Raw genomic sequence first — 12,086 nt, 5'->3', positions numbered from 1 at the left:
TTTAAAACCATGCTCGCTGATTATGATCTGTGCTGTTATGAATACTTTTCCACTTTTTCATGAGAAATGCTGTCCAAATGTCCCGTTTTTAGTGATGACGTCTAAAGTCCCCGCCAAAGGAAGTAGTCCCTTTTAGCAACTTGTTAGCAACCGCCGATTTTAAGACACAGTAAAAGTTTAAAAAAGCACAAGTGGGTCATAGATCAAAACGTGAAAGTATTTAGAGGCTTTGTTAACCACAGACCTTATTTCAGGCGATTTAGCAAAAACCCATTCAAAAAACCCATAGACTTTACGGCGTTGGAACCGGAAGTCCTAAAATGCTAACTCGCTTCCGGGTTTTGCCTACAAAAATGCGTCATCCCTGGGGCACTCTATTCTCCATTGATTTTAACCAATAAAAAAAAAAAATCGATCGGAGCTTGGAGTGGAGCAAAAAGACAAAACACATTTTAGAAAAAAGACTGATGATGTATTGACTCGTTATTTTAATTGTGTTAATATCAAACAAAAAAGTTACATAGTGTACCTTTACAATTACAGTAGCATGTAATTTTTTTGACTGATTTTTATTTTCCAGTTGTAAAAATTACTGTTCATACGAAGACAAAATCTCAGAATAATCTGTCATTTATATGACTTTACAGACAAAATTTACCTTATAAAAAGATCTGTAAAAATTAAAGACTAAAAACTGCAGTAATGTTTATACATTCTATACTAACAGTGAAAAAAGAGACCAAAGAAATGTATTAAAATAAAATAAAATATTTTGTTTGCTTAAAAAAAAAAAAACCAGTCATAAATAAAGTAATAATATTCCTCATAAATATGCTAGCTAATAAACATTTAGTTTAATGTAGAAAAAAAACAAGATAAAATCTGGAGGCATGAACAGCTTAAGATAAATGCTCATTAAATGAACACTGCATTACATGGTTAAAATGTGAGCCATACTTGGCTCAGTTTGGATGTGTTCCATGCTGTGGAAAATGTACCATTTCAAGTGCTTCAAACAGTTCAAATGAGATTTCAGAGAAAAAACAAGGTGAAAATCTTTTTAAAGCCAGGGGCTGTTCTTGACACTCATTCTTTTCATGGTTCATGTTTTTTATGACACCGGATTGGACCTATTGATTGATACTCAACCATTTTTTAAAAACAAATTCAGCCTTAAAATTATTTACCTTGAAATTTCCAATTCAGCAAACAATGGAAAGACCTTCAATAGGTGCTCCTTATAATTTCATTGTCCATGCAGAGAGATAAGAACACATTTTTTGAAGTGTCTGTTTCTTGCACTCGAGTCAATAAACGTCTTCCCGCAGTTCTGACAGATGTGAGGTCTCTCTCCCGTGTGGATCCTGACATGTGTGTTCAGATGGCTTGATTGTCTAAAGTTTTTCCCACAAAAGTTGCAGTGGTAGGGTTTCTCTCCAGAGTGAATTCTCAGATGGATTTTCAACAGTCCTGGTGAGCTGAATCTTCTGCGGCACACAACACACAAATACTCTCCTGTACCGTGTGGATTTCCATGAATATCGTGATGTGGCGGGTAACTTTCAGACAGTTCCTCTTCATGCTGAACATCCTCCAAACAAATGTCAGCCAGGTTTGTCTTGGACTCTAAAGAAGAGGCAAAATTACACTTTTACATTTATTTTGTGCATCTAAAAGATAAGTAAAATGCCATATCTGACCAATACTTTTTCAAAATGTAATTAATACATTTGTAATTAGTATAGTTCATTAAAATGTCCTTACGTGTTTGTTGTTGTTGTTGTTCTTTATCAAGCGCCACTTCTTCAATGTGTCGGATCTTCTTTACTCTGTGCATTTCCTCAATTTCACTCTTCTTATTGCTCTTGTTTCTTTCCCGCTGTGATTGCAGTTTACTTGTGGGAAAAATAAATACACATTACTTTGACTAAAGGAACATTTACTTGGATTTATTGAGAAAACAGCTTCTCTCAGAGTAATACTATATGCCTATTTTCATTGGGTGATTCTCACGAACAAATGTCCAAATAATGTAAATACTTGGCACATACTTAAAATACAATGCATATTTCACCATATGTTTTCCCTTCATCATCTTAATGGCAAACAAATTTTTGCAAATGCATTTGATTTCACTCACAACAAAAAGAGCAAGCAAACTGCATGGAACTGCTTCTTTCAAAAAACATTTTATTTAAAAATTCATAAAGAGCATATCAATTCATAAATAACTTGATCCATTTCTGTAAAAAAAAAAAGTAGTACATTTTAAAGAAATTATTACACTGACGACATGGGATGAATGTGTATGTTATAGTATTTCTGTCAGAAACTGCATGCACAGTTTACTATTTTTATAGAATATTTACATATTTGCATTTGGCAGATGCTTTAAAGCACAATTGCTATAATTCATTAACTGAAACAAATGTAATCTCATGAACTACTTTATCTTTGCGTCTCATTCAAAAGGCAAAATACTAGATGAGCCATAACTGATGAGAATAACCATCAATTTTACTCTTTCATTCAAATACGGACCTGCAAACATCAATAACAACTTTATGTTGTCACTGCTGGCAAATGACCATGGTATAAGTGGGATGATCCACGTCTAGCTGCGCATTTTGCGGAGACAACCACCCTTTGCTTCACGTAAGACGGTTCTTTCCCCGCACATCGTTTAATACACAGCTAGCCGTGGATTATCCTTACTAGATACATAGATTTTATCATCAAGTACGTTTTGTGGGAATAGTACCAATGACCTTGGCATTGGCTAGTCTTCCAGTTGAGTTACAGGAATCCAAGTATATTTTGCACATATTTCTCAGTGAACACTAAAAAACACTGTAATGTTGAGCAGAGGAGGTGGCCGGCACTGGCTCTATGATGACTTGATTAATGTCTTCTTTAATGTTGTATAAAACCTCCTGATAAGCTTTCTTTTTCCTGTATGCTGCAGAACTCTTCCTCCACTTTTTCTGTTGCCTTCTCAATTCTATTGGGCTCAGATCTTTAGCAAATTTCACTTTCCCCTGAGATTTTCGTCTTTGATATCTACAAAAATGAGAAATATCAGTAAGTCATTGTCAAGCTGATTCTAAAAAGCTCAATCTAAAGCTGATTTTCACAAAGACCCTGTTTCTAAATACACTGCAACATGTCAAATGCCACCTGTAATGCAGTGGTTCTCAAAGTGTAGAGGCAAGATGGTATTATAAGGGAGACTGTTCTATCTGACAGAGTTTTAGTCAACAATATATATTATAGAAAGATAACTGGATTATGGGGGGTTGCATAATTTATTAAAATATTTGAAAGGGGACCTGACCAAAAAAAAAAAATTAAAAAAAAAAAAAAGAGCGAACCTCTGTTAAATGGGGTTGGTATGATTTTTTAAAAGTAATTTCGAAAGAAGTGCTCACCAAGGCAGCATGTATTTGATCAAAAACACAGTAATAAACAGTATTATTGCGAAATATTACAATTCAAAATAATCTCTATTTTGTTACATTTTAAAATGTAAAACTAATTTATTTATGTGATTCTAGCGCTTAACCATATTCTTATGCTGCTTAATATTTTTGTGGAAACCATGATACATTTTTATCTGTATTTTTTGATGAATAGAAATATAATCAAAAAACAATGGAATTTATTTGAGATAGAAATTTTTGTAACATTTTACATGTCTTTACTGTCATTTTGATCAATTTAATGCCTCACAGCTGAATAAAAGTATTCATTCCTTTATTAAAAAAACAGTATCTCACAGAAGTGAGTACACCCCTCACATTTTTGTAAATATTATATCTTTTCATGTGACAACACTGAAGAAATGACACTTTGCTACAATGTAAAGTAGTGAGTGTACAGCTTGTAGAACAGTGTAAATTTGCTGTCCCCTCAAAATACCTCAACACACAGCCATTAATGTCTAAACCGCTGGCCACAAGAGTGAGTACACCCCTAAGTGAAAATGTCCAAATTGGGCCCAAAGTGTCAACATTTTGTGTGGCCATCATTATTTTCCAGCACTGCCTTAACCCTCTTGGGCGTGGAGTTCACCAGAGCTTCACAGGTTGCCACTGGAGTCCTCTTCCACTCCTCCATGACAACATCACGGAGCTGGTGGATGTTAGAGACCTTGCGCTCCTCCACCTTCCATTTGAGGATGCCCCACAGATGCTCAATAGGGTTTAGGTCTGGAGACATGCTTGGCCAGTCCATCACTTTTACCCTCAGCTTCTTTAGCAAGGCAGTGGTCGTCTTGGAGGTGTGTTTGGGGTCGTTATCGTGTTGGAATACTGCCATACGGCCCAGTCTCCGAAGGGAGAGGATCATGCTCTGTTGGCATTCATGGTTCCCTCAATGAACTGTAGCTCCCCAGTGCCGGCAGCACTCATGCAGCCCCAGACCATGACACTCCCACCACCATGCTTGACTGTAGGCAAGACACACTTGTTTTTGTACTCCTCACCTGGTTGCCGCCACACACGCTTGACACCATCTGAACCAAATAAGTTTATCTTGGTCTCATCAGACCACAGGACATGGTTCCTTAGTCTGCTTGTCTTCAGCAAACTGTTTGTGGGCTTTCTTGTGCATCATCTTTAGAAGAGGCTTCCTTCTGGGACGACCAATTTGATGCAGTGTGCGGCGTACGGTCTGAGCACTGACAGGCTGACCCCCCACTCCTTCAACCTCTGCAGAAATGCTTGCAGCACTCATACGTCTATTTCCCAAACACAACCTCTGGATATGACACTGAGCACGTGCACTCAACTTCTTTGGTCGACCATGGCGAGGCCTGTTCTGAGTGGAACCTGTCCTGTTAAACCGCTGTATGGTCTTGGCCACCGTGCTGCAGCTCAGTTTCAGGGTCTTGGCAATCTTCTTATAACCTACGGCATATTTACGTAGAGCAACAATTCTTTTTTTCAGATCCTCAGAGAGTTCTTTGCCATGAGGTGCCATGTTGAACTTCCGGTGACCAGTATGAGAGAATGAGAGCGATAACACCAAATTTAACACACCCGCTTCCCAATCACACCTGAGACCTTATAACACTAACGAGTCACATGACACCGGGGAGAGAAAATGGCTAATTGGGCCCAATTTGGACATTTTCACTTAGGGGTGTACTCACTTTTGTGGCCAGCGGTTTAGACATTAATGGCTGTGTGTTGAGGTATTTTGAGGGGACAGCAAATTTACACTATTATACAAGCTGTACACTCACTACTTTACATTGTAGCAAAGTGTCATTTCTTCAGTGTTGTCACATTAAAAGATATAATAAAATATTTACAAAAATGTGAGGGGTGTACTTACTTGTGAGATACTGTAAATCTCATTGACCCCAAACTTTTAAATGGTAGTGTATTTATTAAGAATACATGTTCTGTTAATACTATAGTACTTAATACGATGCATTATGTACTTGCATTGGTAATAAAGCATCTAACTCCTGAATGGTATTTCCTCATGCAAGCTGCAATATACCTCTCTCTCTCCTTTTTCCTGTATGCCTCACGAAGCTCAGGATTCCCGTATATTTTCTGCTTGTGCTTTTGGGATCTAGCTTTTGCTGCAGCCTTCTTTCGCTCTTCATCTTCCAATCTAAACAACAAGAAAGATTTTACCTTAAAAAAGGAACTATCATTACAATTTGCCTCTTTAGGGCGGTGTCCCACTAGCCAAATCAAAATAACTATTTTGGTAGGGGATGTCACACCTGCAGACTATTTCAACTAAGATCTTACCCTTTTCTGTTGAAGCTTTTCTGTCACATGCACAGGTTAAAGGATTAGTTCACATTAAAATGAAAATTACCCCATGATTTACTCACCCTCAAGCCATCCTAGGAGTATATGTATTAATCTGAAAGAAGAAAGTCAATATTAATGTAATATTAATAATCACCCTGATGCTCCCAAGCTTTATAATAGCACTGCACAGAAACCACCTGTTTGAAGCTCAAAAAAATGCATTCATCCATCATAAACATACTTCACGTGGCTCGGGGGGGTTAATAAAGGCCTTCTGAAGTGAAGCGATACATTTGTGTAAGGAAAAAATATCCATATTTAACATGTTATAAAGTAAAATAACTAGCTTCTGCCAGACCGCCTTTGGTATTCAACTTATGAATAAAGTGTAATGGCTCTCGCAGTTAAAAATGCTTACGCTACATCCTACGCCTTCCATATTTAACTTACAAAACCTTTTTTTTTTTGTACGTTGAATACCAAAGGTGGTCTGGCGGAAGCTAGTTATTTTACTTTATAACATGTTAAATATGGATTTTTTTTACACAAAAGCATCGCTTCACTTCAGAAGGCCTTTATTAACCCCCCGGAGCCGTTTGGAGTACATTTATGATGGATGGATGCACTATTTTGAGCTTCAAACAGGAAATTTCCGTTCACTGCCATTATAAAGCTTGGGGAGCATCAGGGTGATTGTGTTTGTTTGAAAGAAGAAAGTCATATACACCTAGGATAGCTTGAGGGTGAGTAAATCATGGGGTAATTTTCATTTTAAAGTGAACTAATCCTTTAAGAAAAGAAGAGTCTGTAACAGGCTAAATCACTGCCTCTGACTTTGCCCTGTGAATGAGTGTGATTTTTCTTATCCCTCCACATCTTGCCATAGATGCCGCGTAGGAAAACCTCTGAAAAACGTCTTGGCTACACAATCACCATGGACAACAACCAGTGTTGCTAGGAAAAAAAAGTTGCCAGATCCAAACAGGACTTGTTTCACTGGTCACTTCCTAGGCCACAAATGTTTACTGAGCAATAAAATCAGACACACTGGATATTGTTGGAGACCAAGCAGGGCCATTAACTCAGCAGGAAGTTGAGTCACTGAGGTTATTAGCACACATCTGCTGAGCGCCGCGGCCACACGCACCTGAAATAAAGCTAGTAAAATATACCTGGAAATCTGCCGAAAAGCTGGCTAGTGGGATGCCAACCCCTGCGTTCACATGTGTATGACTGAAGGGCAATGGAGTTTGTAGTCTAGCGTGACTGACTAAAATCATAATATAGTAACTTATTGCTTAAATATTAGGGATGGGCATTTCAAGCAAAAATAATATTCGAAAATCGCTGGGAATTATTCGATTATTATTCGAAAATCGCACCCCTCCCCTGCACGCACGCACACACAAACAGAGAGAGGGAGAGAGACCATTCACGCTTTCTATCTGTATGATATTGATAAACTGTTTAATTCATTGGGGAATATGCTATCTTAACTCAAGCCATATAATGATTGTAATGTGCTAAAACATATTAATATGTTCTTTAATATAAGTGAAAGTAAAATCCGCACGGCCATTCATAACAGTGCGAAGCAGAGCGAGTGCTTTCAATTAATTCCTACGTTGAGCTTCCACATGAATAAACTGAAAACGCTCGCTCTTCGCCAGTGGACTATCAGTGTCGCTCGCTCGCGGCGTTCGCCTCGCTTTTGTCCAGTCCGGCACCTTATAGTGGACACGCACCATGAATGACCGAGGGAATTTTACTTTCACTTTCAAATTATCGCCAATTCGGGAGCGGTGACAAGTGATGATACCGATGTTGTTCCTGAACACCGGCAACACCGACTATCGCAGCAAGCCTACCTCAAGCCATATTGATTTTAGGCTGCCTAAACGCGTTATATCATTGTGAACAGCTTGAATGACGGCACGTGTGTCGTGTGAACATTGATTTTGACGTCACTGTTATATGCCACGCTTGTCTATGTTCTGCTGTTGTCTAAGAGTTGATTGACAGCTTTTTAGGTGCGTTATTGGCAGCGCGCGCGCCACCCTCTGGTTACATGAACGTGTCACCATTGAAAACATGAGGATTTTTTTAAGACGACAATCGCACAACCTATTCGATATTCTATAATTAAATCAACTAATCGAATATTCGAAAATCGTGACACATCCCTATTAAATATACATTACAATTCAATCGTTTGGGATCTTAATAATTCAATGTTTTGCTAAAAGTATTGTCATCAATTTTGCTTTAACATGAAGTTCTCATTGGCATAATCTAGCGTTCACATTAATTAAAGCTGTCTAGCTATGTGTTTTTGAGAAATATGTGCAACAGTAAAGAGAGTCACCGATGGAAATTAGCAACTAACTGTTGTTACAATAAAGCAACATTTAAGTAATAGTAACACTATGGTGTGGTTGACCAGGATATAATCTGATGTGTATGTGAGAATCACCCAGGATGAGCACAAATCAAAAGCATCACAACCTTTTGCCAGCCAATTAAGTTTTTTTTTTTTTTTTTTGAAAATACAATATTTAAAGGGTTAGTTCACCCAAAAATGAAAATTCTGTCATTCATTACTCACTCTTGTGTTGTTCCACATCCGTAAGACATTTGTTAATCTTTGGAACACAAATTAAGATATTTTTGATGAAGTCTGAGAGGTTTCTGTCCCTCTATAGAGATCCAATGAAACTACCACTCCAAGGTCCAGAAAGGTAGAAATTACATCATTAAAGTACTCCATGTGACTCCAGTGGTTTAATCTCAAGTTAATGAAGCAACACGAGTGCTTTGTTTGCGCAAAAAAAAAAAAAAAAAAAAACAGGACTGACAGAAATTTCATTTTTGGGTGAACTAAACCTTTAATTTTTGGAGACACTGTTTTACTGTTTAACACTGACTGTAGACAGCCTAAAAAAAGTTTGTTTTTATTTACACACAAATTTTGTTTAGATCTAGGGAGTGTCACATTTGAGCATTATTAGCAAATTACATGTATGACAGGTAAAGGATTTCTGCCATCAAGCTAGTGCACACGTCATTTAACTAAAATATGTTAACTCAAATCAGCACAGATGAAACACTAAAGAATCAATTCAAGTACCTCTCTCTTATCTGAGCCAGCTCCATCCTATGCTGCGTCAACATCTCTTGATTTCTGAGGGGCAGCTGTAAAACAACAACATCCATCAGTGTCTTACAATTCAATAAAAATAATAGTCCTTCACTTTAAGAGGAGTTTTCTATGGAGGCTAGTTTCCGCCATGGAATAAAAGATAAAAGGTAAATGCGAGTTATCATCTTATAAATTCTGACTGAAAAAGAAAAAAAAAAAAAAAGAAAAAGATTTTTCCCTCGCAATTGCTAGTTCTCTCTTTTTCTCAGAATTTTGAGATATATACACTACCGCTCAAAAGTTTGGGATCGGTAAGATTTTTAATGTTTTTAAAAGAAGTTTCATCTGCTCACCAAGGGTGCATTTACTTAATTAAAAATACAGTAAAAACAGTAATATTGTGAAATATTATTACAATTTAAAATGACTGTTTTCTATTTGAAAATATTTTAAAATGTAATTTATTCTTGTTGGCAAAACTGAATTTTCAGCAATATGTCAATTTGCTGCTAAAGAAACATTGTTTACAATTGTACAAAATATTTGTGTACAATATTTTTTTTTTTCAGGATTCTTTGATGAATAGAAAGTTCAAAAGAAGTGTTTATTTGAAATCTAATCTTTTGTAACATTATAAACGTCTTTACTGCCACTTTTGATTGATTTAATGCATCCTTGCTGAATAAAAGTATTAATTTCTTTAATTTATTTTCAAAAAAATAAAAATAAAAATTCTTACTGACCCCAAACTTTTGAACGGTAGTGTAAAATGTTACAAAAGCTTTGTATTTCAGATAAATGCTGTTCTTTTGAACTTTCTATTCATCAAGGAATCCTGAAAAAAAAAAAAGTACACAATTGTTTTCAACATTGATAATAATAACAAATATTTCTTGAGGAACTAATCATCATATTAGAATGATTTCTGAAGGATCATGTTACACTGAAGACTGGAGTAATGATGCTGAAAATTCAGCTTTGCATCACAGGAGTAAATTACTTTGTAAAATATATTCAAATAGAAAACAGCTATTTTAAATTGTAATAATTTTTCACAATATTACTGTTTTTACTGTATTTTTTATTAAATAAATTAAGCCTTGGTGAGCAGACAAAACTTCTTTTAAAAACATTAAAAATCTTACCGATCCCAAACTTTTGAGCGGTAGTGTATACTTATAAACAATTAAACACAGAATTGTGGTAATTTCCAGTTTATATCTCACAATTCTGTGAAAAAGAATTGCAAAATATAAACTCACAATCGTGAGGAAAAAAGGCCAGAATTGCAAGTTTATATCTTGCAGTTATGACTTTTTTTTATTTTTTATTATATATATATATATATATATATATATATATATATATATTTATTTATTTATTTATTTTTTTTTTTTTTTAATTAGTGGCGGAAAAACTTTCCAAGATTCCAAACAGACTTACATTAAATGTTTGTGTCTTATGTCTGGGAGAGCCAACGTGACTGACTTTGATTCTGCTGACATCACTGGATGCATCACTGGCCTCTGAATCATCCAAGCCGTGTCTTGTGATGTGCTGCTGCGCCTGACAGGTGATACCTGTTTCAGTATTAGTCTCAGGTTCATTCTTAATTCGAGGTGCTTGGTTAATAAATGGAAAAGTATTCTCACTGCTGTCGATCATTTGGGGTTCAGTGTCTTTGCTGGGCATCTGGTCATGATAAATGTCCAAACATGCTGATAAAGGTGCTGATTCGTTGCACACAGGGATTTGCACTTCATTCTCCTCCTGCTGTGTATAAACTTCTAGCTTCATATGCATCTCTGTATCCTTTAAGTCATGTTCAGATCTCCATGCCTCTGAAAATGCCTGTGTGTATTTCTGAGCTTGAGTCTCAGAGGAGCAGGACTGCGTTTCTATAATAAATAAACAAAATAAATAAACAAACATAGTTCTTAAAGATTATAAAAGGAGGAATTATGTCACGTGTTCAGTATATATGCCAAGAGTAAATTAGTAAAAATAATAGTTGAATAACAAATAACAATGCATAATAAAAATGCCAAATAAGTGACTTTATTGGCACAATCTAAACATCTCAATAAGCTAATATTAATAATATATAGTGTTTAAATGATCATGGCTGATTTAAAGGGCTGTGGTAAACGAATTAAAGACTCGTTCTAACTATCGAGATTTTGTGTTCATAAAGCCATAATACAAAAGAAATAAGTATCAGAATCAGATTTAAGGTGAATTGACTAACCAGAGTCCATCTGAATTCCTGCCTGCTGCAGTCTCCTCTTGAGCAGCTCAATTTCCTGTCTGGAGCGACAAATCTCATCATTATACTCTGAAAATATATCTTCCACAGCCTTAAATATCTCCTGCGCAGCTAAAGTTAATCTCTCTGTCAGAAAAACGCTTAAAATTTGCAGTTTAGACATTGTACGTTGATAAAATGTCACTGAAGTATCTTTCAAGCTTTTATTTCCACATCCATAACAGTCAACCGTTTTGTTTGCGTTCGTTCTGCTGAGCTCGATGATAATTAGCGCCACCTGACGGTCTGGATGAGCGCTGAGTATATAAAAACCTGAGCTGCGTGCCCGTGTCCGACATGCTCCTCCAACCCTAGTCAAACACACTAGAAACAGCTAATCGGTGTCTTTTGGATTCAGTGCCAATCTGGTCTTCAGTGGCCCTCCACGACAGAGTTTTGACTTTACAGGCAGCTTTTGCGCACGAAGGAACCCTGACGAAACCCACTTCTGAGGCAACAAAACGATTTCATAACTTACAACGAAATAAAGAGAGTTTTGGCGATGACTAAACGATAGTACAATAGTAATTTCTTGCTAGAAATAACCAAAAGTGGAAAAAGTTGGTCAAAAATGTACATTTTACACACACTAACCACCAACCACAACTTTCAGGCGCCATATTTTCTTTTTTAGCTTACAGAACAGTATTGTGGAATATCAAAGGCAGCAAAGGATAGGCTTACATCTATCCTGCCTTAAAAAAAATCGATCAGATGAAAGTATCTCAGGAGACGAGAACATTCAGACGTGCCTTGATGCCTTCCTACCTTCCTACCTTCCTTACAGCTTTCGGACACAGCCCTGGTTTTTCTTGTCCTTACAAAATATAACTTTATATTTAAAAAATAAATTCATTATTTGACAGTG

The 12,086-nt window shown here is 36.4% G+C and overlaps 1 protein-coding gene across 4 annotated transcripts; it reads right to left on the bottom strand.

Moving 5' to 3' along the window:
* Positions 1–459: 459 nt before the first annotated feature.
* LOC125256527 (zinc finger protein 624-like) lies at positions 460–11,918 on the bottom strand. Of its 4 annotated transcripts, none has more exons than XM_048172592.1 (6): positions 11,162–11,918; positions 10,402–10,811; positions 8,902–8,966; positions 5,509–5,625; positions 1,765–1,895; positions 460–1,626 (listed from the first exon to the last, which is right to left on the bottom strand). In XM_048172592.1, exons 1-6 carry the CDS (start codon positions 11,340–11,342, stop codon positions 1,247–1,249), a joined length of 1,284 nt encoding a protein of 427 aa, XP_048028549.1. In that variant the 5' UTR covers positions 11,343–11,918; the 3' UTR covers positions 460–1,246. The 4 variants fall into 4 exon arrangements, with proteins under 4 accessions (XP_048028549.1, XP_048028547.1, XP_048028551.1 ...); XM_048172590.1 differs by having other exon boundaries at positions 10,357–10,811; positions 11,162–11,909; XM_048172594.1 differs by lacking the exon at positions 5,509–5,625 and having other exon boundaries at positions 11,162–11,913.
* Positions 11,919–12,086: the final 168 nt, after the last annotated feature.

Source organism: Megalobrama amblycephala, linkage group LG21 (assembly GCF_018812025.1).
Source record: "Megalobrama amblycephala isolate DHTTF-2021 linkage group LG21, ASM1881202v1, whole genome shotgun sequence".
Taxonomy (NCBI): Eukaryota; Metazoa; Chordata; class Actinopteri; order Cypriniformes; family Xenocyprididae; genus Megalobrama; species Megalobrama amblycephala.
Note: the sequence above shows the minus strand (reverse complement) of the source record. Positions and strands in the feature narration are given on the sequence as shown.